At 44.7% G+C, this 13,669-nt stretch overlaps 1 protein-coding gene across 2 annotated transcripts in view; it reads left to right on the top strand.

Moving 5' to 3' along the window:
* LOC138446662 (ATP-binding cassette sub-family C member 4) overlaps positions 1 to 13,669 on the top strand; it is a 188,176-nt gene that overhangs the window by 78,121 nt on the left and 96,386 nt on the right. For both annotated transcript variants that reach the window (XM_069601880.1, XM_069601881.1), the window contains 4 exons: positions 5,113 to 5,207; positions 5,430 to 5,516; positions 10,649 to 10,745; positions 12,831 to 13,040. In XM_069601880.1, coding sequence (XP_069457981.1) covers positions 5,113 to 5,207; positions 5,430 to 5,516; positions 10,649 to 10,745; positions 12,831 to 13,040 — 489 coding nt within the window. The remainder of the gene's footprint in view (positions 1 to 5,112; positions 5,208 to 5,429; positions 5,517 to 10,648; positions 10,746 to 12,830; positions 13,041 to 13,669) is intronic.

Raw genomic sequence — 13,669 nt, 5'->3', positions numbered from 1 at the left:
GATGTCGTAACGACACAGAATGCCTGTTTTGGGGTGGGGGTTGATTCGTCTTTTGCAGTTTTATTCACCTTTACTTCTCTTTTAGTGCACAATTACAAAACTTTGTAAAAATAGCGCTGTGTAATGAACCGTCGCGTGCCCATCCCCAAGTTCGTCCCGGATCAGATGGTGGCCAGCCTTGCTGCATCTCCACTCCTGCCCTCTGCCTGCCCCACCCCCACCCCAGACTATTCTGGAGCAGATTCTAGACCTCAGATTAGTTCGTCAGTAAATATTTCATTAGTTGTTCTCTCAGAGACTGAAAAGAGACCACATTATTTTACCTGAAAAACAACTCAGCTCACTGGAAACCTTCTTCACCATTGTTGGAATCCACATGAGATCGGTCTCCTGCACTTGGTTGATGCCGCCTTGGTCCCTTTCTGTCTCTAGGTTTTCCTCTCCACTTCGCTTTTCCTTAGTAATTAAAGAAAAAGGACTCCTTTACCATTTCTTCTTAGTACAGCCTAATTTCACAGGAGGAGAGATTGTTTTCAGAAACATTATTGTATTTCACAGAAAATGGAAATCGAAACATTTTACTGTACATGGAGATTTAGTAAATAAAATCAGGGAATCAGTTATGCAAACTGGGCTTACCTAGTAGGAGAATATATTGATAATTTAATGGAAGGAAAGGGAAAAAGGTAAATACTGACTAGGTGCTATGTTATTTTCTTCGGTTATAAAAATCAGGGAATAATAGCATTAAAGGGCTCCCCCTGGGTCAGTTCAGTGCAGTCTGGACATCCAACTGTTCTTTTATACTGTGAAGGAAAAGGCTGGACAGCCTTTCAAAGGTGTGGGAGAGAAGACCTGTGAGGAAATAGTTATTGTGGTTGAACAGTGGCTTGAACATCATATAGAGTAGTATTTGATGATTTTGTGGATGTAAGAGAATTATTGGCTTTTTTTCTATTTCTTTCTCCTGAGTTGTTTTAAATAGATTTTTCATTTGCAGAAATGATGTAGGGTTGGCAGGATTGAGGTAGCTTTTTTTAAGAAATATCATAAGGAAAGGGGAAATGCAAATGTAAAGCAGTAAGAACGCCTCTGTGCTTGCTAAGCCTCCTCAGTCATGCCTGGCTGTGACCCAGTGAACTGGACCCAACAGGCTCCTCTGTCCATGGGGTCCTCTAGGCAAGAATACTGCAACAGGTTTTCATTTCGTCCTCCAGGAGATCTTCCCAACCAAGGGGTCAAACCTGCATATCTTGAGTCTCCTGCACTGGCACGCAGATTCTTTACCATTGAGACACCTGGAAAGTCACAGTAAAACAATCAGTTCAGTTCAGTTCAGTCGCTTAGTCGTGTCCAACTCTTTGCGACCCCATGAACCGCAGCACGCCAGGCCTCACTGTCCATCACCATCTCGCGGAGTTCACTCAGACTCACGTCCATCGAATCCGTGATGCCATCCAGCCATCTCATCCTCTGTCGTCCCCTTCTCCTCCTGCCCCCAATCCCTCCCAGCATCAGAGTTTTTTCCAATGAGTCAACTCTTCTCATGGGGTGGCCAAAGTACCGGAGCTTCAGCTTTAGCATCATTCCTTCCAAAGAAATCCCAGGGTTGGTCTCCTTCAGAATGGACTGCTTGGATCTCCTTGCAGTCCATGGGACTCTCAAGAGTCTTCTCCAACACCACAGTTCAAAAGCATCAATTTTTCGGCGCTCAGCCTTCTTCACAGTCCAACTCTCACATCCATACATAACCATCGGCAAAACCATAGCCATGACTAGACGGACCTTAGTCGGCAAAGTAATGTCTCTGCTTTTGAATATGCTATCTAGGTTGGTCATAACTTTTCTTCCAAGGAGTAAGCATCTTTTAATTTCATGGCTGCAGTCACCATCCGCAGTGACTCTAGAGCCCAAAAAAATGCTGTTTCCCCATCTATTTCCCATGAGGTGATGGGATTCAAAGATGATGTCCAGATCATCTCTGTCGTTCCCATGCAAGCATACATAAAAAGGCGTATGAGTTATTAATGTTTTACCAGTGTTTTCTATGTTGTTGATAAAACTGAAGCTTGGAGAGGTAAAACAGCCCATCTCTACGTTTGCAGTTCAGGTTCAGATCACGATGGTCAATGCTTTGCTGCAGCCTCTTGGGGTGATTGGACCAGTAATGTGAGGGAGTGTCCTGGGGCTTCACACACCTTTGGGGCTGCATGTGTAACAGACTCTGGTAGGAAGGAGCCCTGCAGAACTGGGCTGCCCAGTGACGTGTGTGATGTGACGTTTATAAACATCAACTGCCCTCCTATTCTCTGCGTGGTCAGAGCATAGAGGCAGGGCCCCTCATGCCCATTCCCTCCTTGGCAGGAAGGGAGCCGAGTCCCTCCCCCGATTTTGTCACTCGGCTGCTGTCACTTTGGAAATGTCCTGTTAGCTGTCTGGGCATCTCACATTTCTGCAGCAAAACGGGGACATTGGGTCAGAGTGTTTCCAAGAGGTTTTGCTGCTGCTCTGAAATGTCAGCTATGACTCTGATTACCAAGGGGTCAACCAGGTCTGCACAACACCTGGGAACCACTTAATGCATTTTTGCAGTCTCTGCTTATCTCCTTTTGGAATGCATGTTTCAGTGGATGGACATAACATAGTCATAGACAATAGAGGTGCCCTGGGCGTGTTTTTACTTATAGAGACATACTACATGTGTAGTAGGGGAAAAAAAAGTGTGTCCTCTGGAGAGCGTCATCTTGGATTGTAATTTGAGGTGTCTGTTTCTTTGTAAAATGAGGGAGGTACAGGTTTATTGCAGTAAGCATGGCAACTTTTGTAAAATGGAAACCTCTACCAGGTTTTCAGTAAATAAATGCATACAAACTAAATACATATATACAAACAAAAATATTTTTAACAGGTGACCCCTCCCCCCCACCTGGAAGATAAAACAGGAAAAAGGAGCATTTCGTTTATCACATGCATTAATAACAACTAGACACATGATAACTAGATCTAATTGAAGCAAGCGTTTTAAGTTCATTGAGCTGCAAACATTTCTGTAATAAAACATGAAGTAATCACATTTGGCAACATGGAATTAAGCTGATGCAGTATTCAAAGTGACATTATAATGAGTTACACCACATAATTCAGGGAACAAGCCAATAATGTTTGGTCAACTGGAGGGGTCGAGCTTAAACGACAAGGCTTAGGAGTCATAAGGCTCAGGGATTGAGTTTGTTTCTCTGTTCAGGAGGGAAAAAAATCATGTGATTTTTGGCTTCTTTTCTGAACCTCACAAGGTCTCAGTTTCATCGTCTTTAAAATGGAAATTGTAGTGCTCTGCCATCAGCGAAATGGAGTTACAGGTGTAATGAAAGTCAGGGTCCTCCTGCTTTGACTCATGAATCCAGCCTTCCTCTGATGGAAACTCAGCAGTCTGCTCCATGCAGTTTCTACACCAAGAAGCCAGCATCCCTGAAGGGCCCTCCATATGCTCCTGGCTGATGGCATCAAACCAACGAGCCATTTCCTAGTTTCCCTGTAGTTGGTGTGTCTGTTCTTCATGGGAAATTGGTTTTAAGAAATAAATAAATAAAAACTTCTTGTCTGTGGGAGGCATTGTATTATATGCTGAACTCAGACGTTTCCCCCTTTTACCTAATCAGAAAATGGTGGCTGGGAAATTAGGCTGACTTGGATTTTTACTTCAAATCCTGTGAAATGCTTTTCCCATTTGTGGCTGGCCCATAAATAGTTTGCAGAGTCAACAGCATACTCCGAGTCCTGCTACCAGACTCAGAGCCTTTCTTGGGGCCCATCTGTGCTAAATGGAAGAGTGGATTTAAGTGCCTTTTCCAGAGCATGGTTGAGATTGCCGTGCTACCAAAGCAACGTAAAATCTAGGCCTTAAAAACTGAAACAGTTCGCAGGGGCTGTCACCAGTAAACCAGAGACCAAGTAAACTCTGTGTGTGTGTTTAGGGCTGGGAATGTATCTTAAACTGGCTTATTGCATCTCCAGAAAATCAAAAGCAAGAATTAAAGTAAAACAATGATGAATTTTCACAACAGAGCAATTGCTGCCTTTCACTGGATGCACCTGTGTTAAGCTTCCAGTGAGCAGGGAACGTGTGTGTGCACGCGCGCGCCCCTGTGGCTTTCAGGCAGGGTGATGATGAAGACAGTCTCTCTCTTCTACTTGTGGTCATGTGTCTTACATGCTGTGATCCACACGGTGAATGGGGTCCCAGTGTTGGTTTGAAGAGAAAGTAAGCCTCATTCACCAGTAGCAAGTTATAATCAGTCCATGTCCTTTTTCCATTTATGGAGGGTGTTCATACACTTTATGTTCTCACAGCATCCTTGTGTTTAGTGACTGTTGTTTCTACAGCACATTTTGTAGAAGAAAAAGTTGAGACTTAGGAGGTCAGAAAGCTGCTTATCCTGGGGACCTCACTGTGCCATTTCTGTTCTTCCCAAATTTGCTAAAGTACAGAGACGCTCCAGCTTCATTTGCAGAAAAGTACCGCTGTACATCCTAGGATGATGCCTGAGGGGTTTAGTGGATAACAAACTCTATGAACTCTGCTTGCTATGGCAGCATCACTTGAGTTATAGACAGTCTACGTAACCCCCCCTCCCCACCTCCCACTGATCTGCTCCCACCCACTTTGTGAGCCGTGCCCTCCTGACCCCAGTGTGGACTCGCTTCCCTCCTTTACTCTGTTGCCCTGAGCTGGCTTCTTTTCCTTCTCATCCTCAGTACTTACACGAAGGTTAATTTTCCATATCGTTTGTCTCATACCATGGGAAGAAACTCTAGGGACTTTGTTTCCTCATCCCTGAATTCACTGTGCCGAGAACAATGCCTGGAGTATAATCAATCCTCAGTAAATACATCCTTGTTATCATGGTCAAATTCATAAATGCAGTGAAAACCTATGGAATCAGAACAAATGAGGTTTTTTTAATATTCAAGATTATAATATAGTCATTATGAAATATACTCATTGCTGTTCATAAAATACTTATATGTAGAACTAAGGCTAAAAGGTTAGGATGGCAGGAGGAGAACACATTTTAAATCTTTTTCTTTTTTCCCTTTTCTGTCTCCATGTAGGATTTACAGCTTCTGGAGGATGGAGATCTAACTATGATAGGAGACCGGGGAACCACACTGAGTGGCGGGCAGAAAGCCCGGGTCAACCTTGCAAGGTGAATGGGGTTTCAGTTGCCATCCTGCCCCTCCTCCTCTGCAGCTCCTGGTGGACGTGAGCATGTAGACCCCGCTCACTGGGTGGGCCTGTGTGAAGCAGGGTCCTGGTCCCTTCCCTGGGCTCCTGGAATGAACATGGAGTTGTTGGACACCACTGTGATTCAGAGACAAGACCCAGGGAGTGTGAAGTGTTTTATCGTGATGTCTCTCTCTGTTTCTAGAGCCGTGTATCAGGATGCCGACATCTACCTCCTAGACGATCCGCTCAGCGCAGTGGACGCAGAAGTCAGCAGGCACTTGTTTGAACTGTGAGTTTGCTCCTGTTTCCTATTACTTCTGCTTTCCAAGAACCGATCAGGGAAAAGAGCTCAGGAAAGGCTTTGTGCTTCAAGACTCAGCTGGCTCTGCCCTGGTGTCCCTCTCCCCTTCATTCTGCAGAAGATCCATCGTAGAGAAATTTTGATCATGATGAGGTCAAGATAGGAAAATACAGAAGGTGCTTCCAGGGTGTGGAGGACAGTGGAGTCTGTCCTTAGGGAGTGAGGAATAGATGGCTGATTTCCTCCTGCTACTTGCAGTAGAAAACCGGACACTGTAGATGGATTCAGACCTCAGAAATTAGGAGGAAGATTTACAGTTTTTAAATCAGAGTGGGACTCAGTAATCTGGTACTTGGCTGCCAATCCTTTTTCATCATCTTTTTTTTTTTTTTAAGACACGTTAGAAGTGATGTTTTCAGTACTGACATAGGGCTTCTGTCGAAAGACCTTGTTGATGCTTATTATTCTGTAGATTCAGAAATTCTGAATAAGGTATAGAATCTGAGAATGATTTGTTGCACCTCAGAATGTCTTCAGTCATTGCACATTGCTTCATGGATATTTAAACCCACAATGTATGGGTAACCTGATTGTGAAACTAGGTATGTAGAAGGAGAAGGCAATCGCACCCCTCTCCTGTACTCTTGCCTAGAAAATCCTATGGATGGAGGAGCCTGGTGGGCTGCAGTCCATGGGGTCGCTAAGAGTCAGACATGACTGAGCGACTTCCCTTTCAGTTGTCACTTTCATGCATTGGAGAAGGAAATGGCAACCCACTCCAGTGTTCTTGCCTGGAGAATCCCAGGGACGGGGGAGCCTGGTGGGCTGCTGTCTATGGGGTCACACAGAGTCGGACACGACTGAAGCGGCTTAGCAGCAGCAGGTATTTAGAATCTGTCTGAACTGACTCTCACGTCGTGTTTCTGGAATCTGTTGCTCTTGTCTGTTGTTGAATTTGTTTCTCTTGTTTGGCCACTGAACCTTTGAAATAGAACAACTCTGATGGTTTTCTGTGTATAATGTGTCCAAGTCACGCTAACCGAGGCCTCTGGTGGAGTTTAGACTGACGTCTTTGAAAGCTTCATGAACTCACTTTTTCTGAAACAGTATCTGCATCTTCCCCATGGTTAGTTAGTTCCCTTGCTGCTGTTCACCTTGTTAAAGCCAGTGAGTGTTCCAGCTGCACTTATTAATGCCCTGCTGTATGCACTGAGTTAAATGCCCTCACAGATGTTACTGCATAAAACCTCTTAGTTTACAAGGAGGACAGTGCGCCAGGGGAGGGAAAGGACCCGCACGGGGCAGAAAAAGGAGACTTGGATGCTCAGCTCTCATTCCTGCCTCTGAGGAACCTGTCTCCTTGGCCTCTGATTGCATCCACCTTCCTGTGTCCTCACGTGGGCTTTCCTTTGTTCACGTGCCCTGCCCTTCTGTGTTAGGCTCCTTTTCTTCTGGAGATACAAGTCAGATTGGATTAGACCTAGTGTCGTTAGGGGTAACAATTATGTCTTTAGAGGCCTTATCACCGAATTCTCAGGTGCCCGCATTTGAATTGGCAGGGAAATGATTGATTTACAGCAGACCCACAACTGCAAAGTAGAGAGGCCTCGGCAGAGTCTGCAGATGTGAGGGAGAGAGATGTGTGAGGAGCGCTGAGCTCTGGATACGAGGACCTGGGATTCCACATCCACTAAGCAGGATCATGGGGCAGGTTCTACCAAAGTCTGTGTGTAACTAGTGCTTAGTTTGGGGTGATGAAAACACTCTGGAGACAGACAGTGGTGATGGTTACACAGCAGTGTGCATGGGCTTAATACCACTGAGCTGTATGCTTAAAGATAGGCAAAGTGGTAAATTTCATGTTATGTACTGATATGTTTCATTTACCACAATAAAAAGGGACTTCGCTCGTGGTCAGTAGAGAATCCACCTGCAATGCAGGAGGCCCGGGTTCGATCCCTGACTTGGGAAGATCCCTTGGAGAAGGAAATGGCACCGCACTCCAGAATTCTTGCCTGGAGAATCCTGTGGACAGAGGAGCCTGGCAGGCTACAGTCTGTGGGTTCGCAAGAGTCAGACATGACTTAGTGACTAAACCACCACCACCACCACCACCACCACCACCACGATAAAAAGTGCAAAGAAGCATTAAATTGTTCCGAACAGGAGAGCAGGGCCTGTGGCATTGCTCCCAGCTGTGTGGTCTCATCCGGCTTTCCCACCCTTTCCTGATTGTGACCTGATGGATTTTCCCATAGAGAAGTGCCTTGTCATGGGTTTGGTAATAGGGTGCAAGTGCTGTAAGCTTCATTTCCCATTCCTCACTCCTGGAATCATTGGCAGTTCAACCTGTCCATTCCTCTTGTACTTATCACAGAAGTTCTCAAAAGTTCTCCTTCAAACAGAGCAGTTTTTTTTTTTATAGCTCTTGGGTTTAATGACCTTGGATGTACACTTGATAGAAGCAAGCTTGTTTGGATTGTTGTTTGCCAATCAGAACCACATTCTCTGGGGAAACTTAGGGCAGGGAGCACGAATGCAATTTAGGAAATCACTCAGCAGCAACTGAGGATGTTCTCAACGAGTTAGAAAATTGGATGGAACAACATGCTATGAGAGATGGTGGTCGTGTCAGAGCTTAGTAATGGGGAGTGTTTTCTATTAAAAGTGAGTGACTCACACTTCTTGCCATTAACAGTTTCCTCTAGTCTTAAATCTATATCCAAGGTGATTAAGGTTCATGAGTTTTACAACTTTATGCTCTGAGCATAGTGGGTTCTATCAGCTAAGAAGGTGAGGGGCCTTAAATGAACTGATGCTGTGTCCTACCTGTGTCCTGCTGTGGATCCTGATGTGTTTCAACCCCACATTGCCAGACCTCTGCCTCCTGTGTAACCCTAACCAGGTCTTCATGTCTGTCCTGATCTACGGGCAGCTCACCCTCCCGCTCCAGCCCTTCACAGACAACCCCACCCCCACCCCTACCCGTTCAGGAAGCAGCTCCAGGTCCTCAGAGAACAGGCTTCTTTGCTGTCAGCCCGCCTCAGGCTTTCCAGCTCGTCCCCACACCCACTCGGGGTCCAGCTGTGCTGGCTCTCTGGGGGTCCTTTCTCACCCCTGTCTGTTCACACTGGTCCCTCTGTCACAGAGCCAGGGAGCAGTGTGGCAGGGTCCAGAAGGAAGGCAGAAGGCGGCGGCCCTGCCACTCCCTCCCGCTCCTCCAGGGGGCGCCCGTGCCCTTTGTCTTCCCACAGCCCTCAGTGGGTGCACTTGACCCTTTATGAGTCCCCTCACCCTCCATGCGCTGTGAATGCAGGAAGGCACCTCAGCCCTGCGTGTTCAGTTCCAGGACCCCTGCACCTGCTGTGTCTTCTTCCAGGATGTTTCCCCAGAGAGTCTCAGGGCTCCCTTGTTTCCCTGTCTAAGACAGCAGCCCCTCTTGCTTTCCCGCAGAGCACACATCGCAGCCCCGTAGAGCATTTCCTATACTCATTCAGCATCCCCCTGTACGCAACGCTGAGAATTCTTTTCTGTCTTGACTGAGGGTGTATCCATGGCATTTGGGACAGTGCCTGGTACCTCACCAAAGTTTGTTGATTGAATGAATGAAGATAGGGACTCTCTTTTTGTTCATATTTGATCTACTGTGCTACGGGATTTGTCCCTTCTTAACACAGCTCTTGTATAGGAATGATTTTAAAGAATTCATCGCTGAATCAATTTTTATGATATGTCTTAAAAATCTTTGCTCTTAAAAACTTGGAAGATTATTTTTCTAGAGATTCAGAATAAAAGTCTTATTTAGGAATACATTCCTAGCCATCAAAGCTGATCACTTTATTGTGCTTATTTATATTACCTCATCTGTGATGGAATGTCAGGAAGGAAACCTTTTAAAACTTGTGGTTAGCGCCATCTTGGACCTACCAGCCCATCTGCCTTCAATGATTAATAGCAGGTAATTTTTGAATGTAGCAAAAAATTCCATTGAAACCTGAAAAGGTATGCTTGGTCAAGAAATTTAGCACGAAAGCTGAACTAAGACTTGTCAGAAGGTAAAAATGAATCTTCTTTAACTTAATGAAGTGATGGCATATGTGTCTACATCCCCGGTCTTCTGATCACAGGTCCAGTGTCCAAAGCACATGACAGCTTGTGGTTAGAGAGGAGTAGGGAAGGGGGCTGACATTTACTGAGCAGATTGGTGGTTTGATTTTTTAGAACATGTGGGTGGGTTGTCATTGGCGTTGTTTTGAGATGAAGAACGTGAGGTTGAGTTGCTCATCTGACATCAGGCTCATGAGAGGGACTGAGCTGCAGCCTGCTGCCTCCAGACTCTCCATCTGGCTCACTCACAGGCTGAGCTCTGGCCCAGGTTCCTGAGATGTGCTCTGCAAGGGCCTCGGGCTCCCAGAGAACCTGCCTGGAGCCCTGCCTGTGGTCACCGGGGCCCTTTCATTTTCACATTGAGGGAGTTTTCAGTGCAAATGAAGTAAGACTTACTTCCTGGACAGTACTGGGAATGTTGTAGAGACTAATAAAGGCCACATTTGCATTCATTTTCCGTCTAATGTTACTTAGGAAGAAATGTCTATGGAAGGGAATATGGCTAAGGTTATTGAGAAGATATGACTCTTAGGGTGGTTAATATGTACTTCATAAAGCAACATCTAAGAAACTAAGGAATATGTATGTATATTTCTGTGACATCAGTCACTTCTCTCATTCTCAACATAACAACAAAATAATTAGTATTTTAATTTAGTCAACTTTTGAAATGTCAATATTGCTCCACTGTTTTTCATCATGAAATATGTAAATAATTGTTAAGATCAGTTTGAGGAAAAACAACTTAGCAGCTGATGCATGTTTCCCTAGACTGGTTTTTAGAATTTTTTTTTTTTCCCAGTAGAGCTTGATTCAGACTTGTTGCTGAATAATTTGAGGTCCTAGTTGAATTCATCACTTTGTACTTAATTTGTATTTTTATGCATATGGGTATTTGAACTCCAGATCTTTGCTGTCTTGTCTTTGTCTCATTATGTTTTCAAAATGTATGCTTACAGTTTGGCTGACTTCCACTAATGTGTTTTTGCATTCTGTCCCTTTTCCATTTGTAGGTGTATTTGTCAAGCCTTGCACGAGAAGATCAGAATCTTAGTGACTCATCAGTTGCAGTACCTAAAAGCTGCAAGTCAGATTCTGATATTAAAAGATGTAAGTAATTTCTAGAAGTCTCTGGAATTGCTAGCACTGTGGTGTGTTGAAGGCCAGGCTGTTCTGCAGGTCATTCTGCTTGGATTTGTGGCAAAGCCCTCTTAGCTTTCAGTTTTTTGCCTTGTACTTCTTACTACCTGGATCTCTTTCTGTGTCTGATACATGCTGGAACCTGTGCAGAAGGAGAATAAGGCCCTGCCTATGTGGGGCTTGTTTTGAGAAGACAACCTCAGGTTTAGTATTGAGTTGGCCAAAATGTTTGATCAATTTTAAGCAACAGTAAAAGACTTATTTATCATTGTCACTGAGAACTTTATTGAAGAATATATTCACTTTTTGAACTTTTTGGCCAACTCAATAACTGTCAGGATGACCAGTTATCTACTGGTGAACGCACCTGGATGAGTTGGGGACCATCCTTACAGTTGATCTGATACCTCCCTCACAGCAGAGAGGGGATGACTGCCCCCCCAGGGATTGTTAATACTTGGTTGTTCAGTAAAATTGCTGTCTTTGTGCCACTACTGTTTCTGAATGCATCTTACTAAGTAGAAAGTTGTATGTAACATTCCCTAAATAAGGTAAATGCACTTTGTCTCCCAGGTGAGGACAAGATATATAGTATATCCTGAATCGTTTCCTTGTTCTGCAGTATCAAATGGTCCCCAAAGGCTTCATTGGGTTTCTCCCAGAGAGCGGGGTCCTAGCCAGGATGCTGGGCCACCTGACTTGCCTTAACCAGAGCTGCTCTCGTTTGGTTTGTTTTGCATCCTGGGGTTTTTCCTCATATTTTGTTTACCGCTGAGTGAATCAGCTGAGTCTTGTTTCATATGGTGAAAAAGTAGAAATCTACTGCAGCTTATTTTATGTAACTTTGTAAATGAGGGACAGTGCAATGGTGTGTCACACAGTGTTCCAAGAAGATGAATAGACTGGCTGTAGCTTAGGCAGCTGCCTGATTTGGGGAGGATGGGCCGCTTGTGATGGGTTGTGCCTACGTTATCCTCAGATTTAAGTGCTTTGCTTCTGGCTTAGGTTTTTGATTGTGGCGTACCAAGGCATTAGAGCATCCCAGTCTTATGACCTCCTTGTTTAGGTAGATTTTCTGGGGGAATACTGAATTTTCAATCGAGAACTTCCTGAGTTTGTGGGGAGGTGTTAAAGACTATCAAGACATATCTCTTGGGTTCTTGTGCAGGATCATTTTCTTCAGGCCCTGTCCTAGTCAGACACATGGTACTGTGGCAGTGGGCAGCAGAGACTTGTCTAGTGACCCTTAGCTACACAGGCGTGCCAATGCCCACCTCTGTGCCAACAAATTTCTTCCCCGGAATATCCTCCCCATGGGCTTTTAAAAAATTTCTGCTTGGCTCATGAGGTTTCTCTAACTTTCATGTTGTCTTAAGAGATTGTACTGATCCTCCCACCAAACTCTGTATTTCTTGCTTTCCTGAGTGCCCAACGGACTCCATCTTTAACCCATGAGCACACATTTCTTTCATGTCCCCAAACCTTACACAGGATTTGGCAGAGAGCACAGTGCTCACTTCTGTTCTAGTTGAACTGAACTTGATTTGTCCACCAGAAATTCAGACCTCAGGATCATTTTCTTAAAAACATCATAATTTAATGTCAGTTTACTTCTCTTGATTAGTGCTTACCGTTAGCTTCCTTGGTGGCACTAGTCGTAAAGAACCTGCCTGCCATTGCAGGAGACATAAGAGACGCAGGTTTGATTCCTGGGTGGGAAAGATCCCCTGGAGGAGGAAAAAGCAACCCACTCCAGTATTCTTGCCTGGAGAATCCCATGGACAGAGGAGCCTGGCGGGCTATACAGTTCATAGGGTAGCAAAGAGTTGGACACGGTTAAAGTGCTTTAGCATGTATAACACGCATGTATGCATGATAGGTTAGTATTATCAAGTGAAAATCCATTTCTCTCAAATTTTTTAAAAATCATTTGTTTGAAATAAAACAAAGATGAATATTTTTAATGGTAGAAGGTACAATTCACAAAGAAGATAGATATCATAAATGATTAGACACCTTAACCACAAACTCTCAAATTCTTTATTGCTGTTTTAGGGCAAAATGGTGCAAAAGGGGACTTACACTGAGTTCCTGAAATCCGGGATAGATTTTGGTTCCCTTTTAAAGAAGGAAAATGAGGAGGCTGAACCATCTCCGGTTCCAGGAACTCCCACCCTGAGGAATCGCACCTTTTCCGAGTCTTCGGTTTGGTCTCAACAGTCTTCCAGACCCTCCTTGAAAGAGGCCACTCCAGAGGGCCCAGACGTGAGTTTCTCATCCTGCAGCACACCCGGGTCTGTCGCTCTTGGTGGCCTCATGGACCTTCAGTCTGCTCTGTTAATGACATCTCTTTGTTCCAAAGAAGACACCAAATTTCCACGGCCTTGTTCCATGAAATTGGTAGAATTAAAACAGCATGCAGGGAGCCAGCCTGATTCGGCTTCTCCTTTTTGGTGTAGGATGGAGACAAGTCCTGTTTGCACTGCTATGACTTGCATGATGTATGTGGTATTGACAGGGGCACTCTTGATGTTACCATAGTTAATTGTATGTGCTCTGGTGGACCCCGGCTTCCCTTATTCATCCAGATGGTTAATTTCCAGAATCCCTCATTCCTAGCCTGCTATGACTTCATTAAATCAGCTGCTTTTGCTTTATGTTGGAATATTCTGACATTGCAAGTGACTGATGGCATTGTTTTGCTTCACCATCAGATGGTCTGTGACAGGACACCTCTGTCACAAAGGGGCAAAGCAAACGACACACAGCAGACACTTTGGAATTTGTTCCCATTTTCCTTTCTTATTTTTCAAGATGTAGAACAAATTAGTGGGTGGAGCTTCAGGAGGCAGGGGTAGGATTAGGGTACCCCCTTTATGTTGTTATCTCACATA

The sequence above is a fragment of the Ovis canadensis genome, chromosome 10 (genome assembly GCF_042477335.2).
Source record: "Ovis canadensis isolate MfBH-ARS-UI-01 breed Bighorn chromosome 10, ARS-UI_OviCan_v2, whole genome shotgun sequence".
NCBI lineage: Eukaryota > Metazoa > Chordata > Mammalia > Artiodactyla > Bovidae > Ovis > Ovis canadensis.
This window is presented reverse-complemented; position numbering and strand designations above follow the sequence as displayed.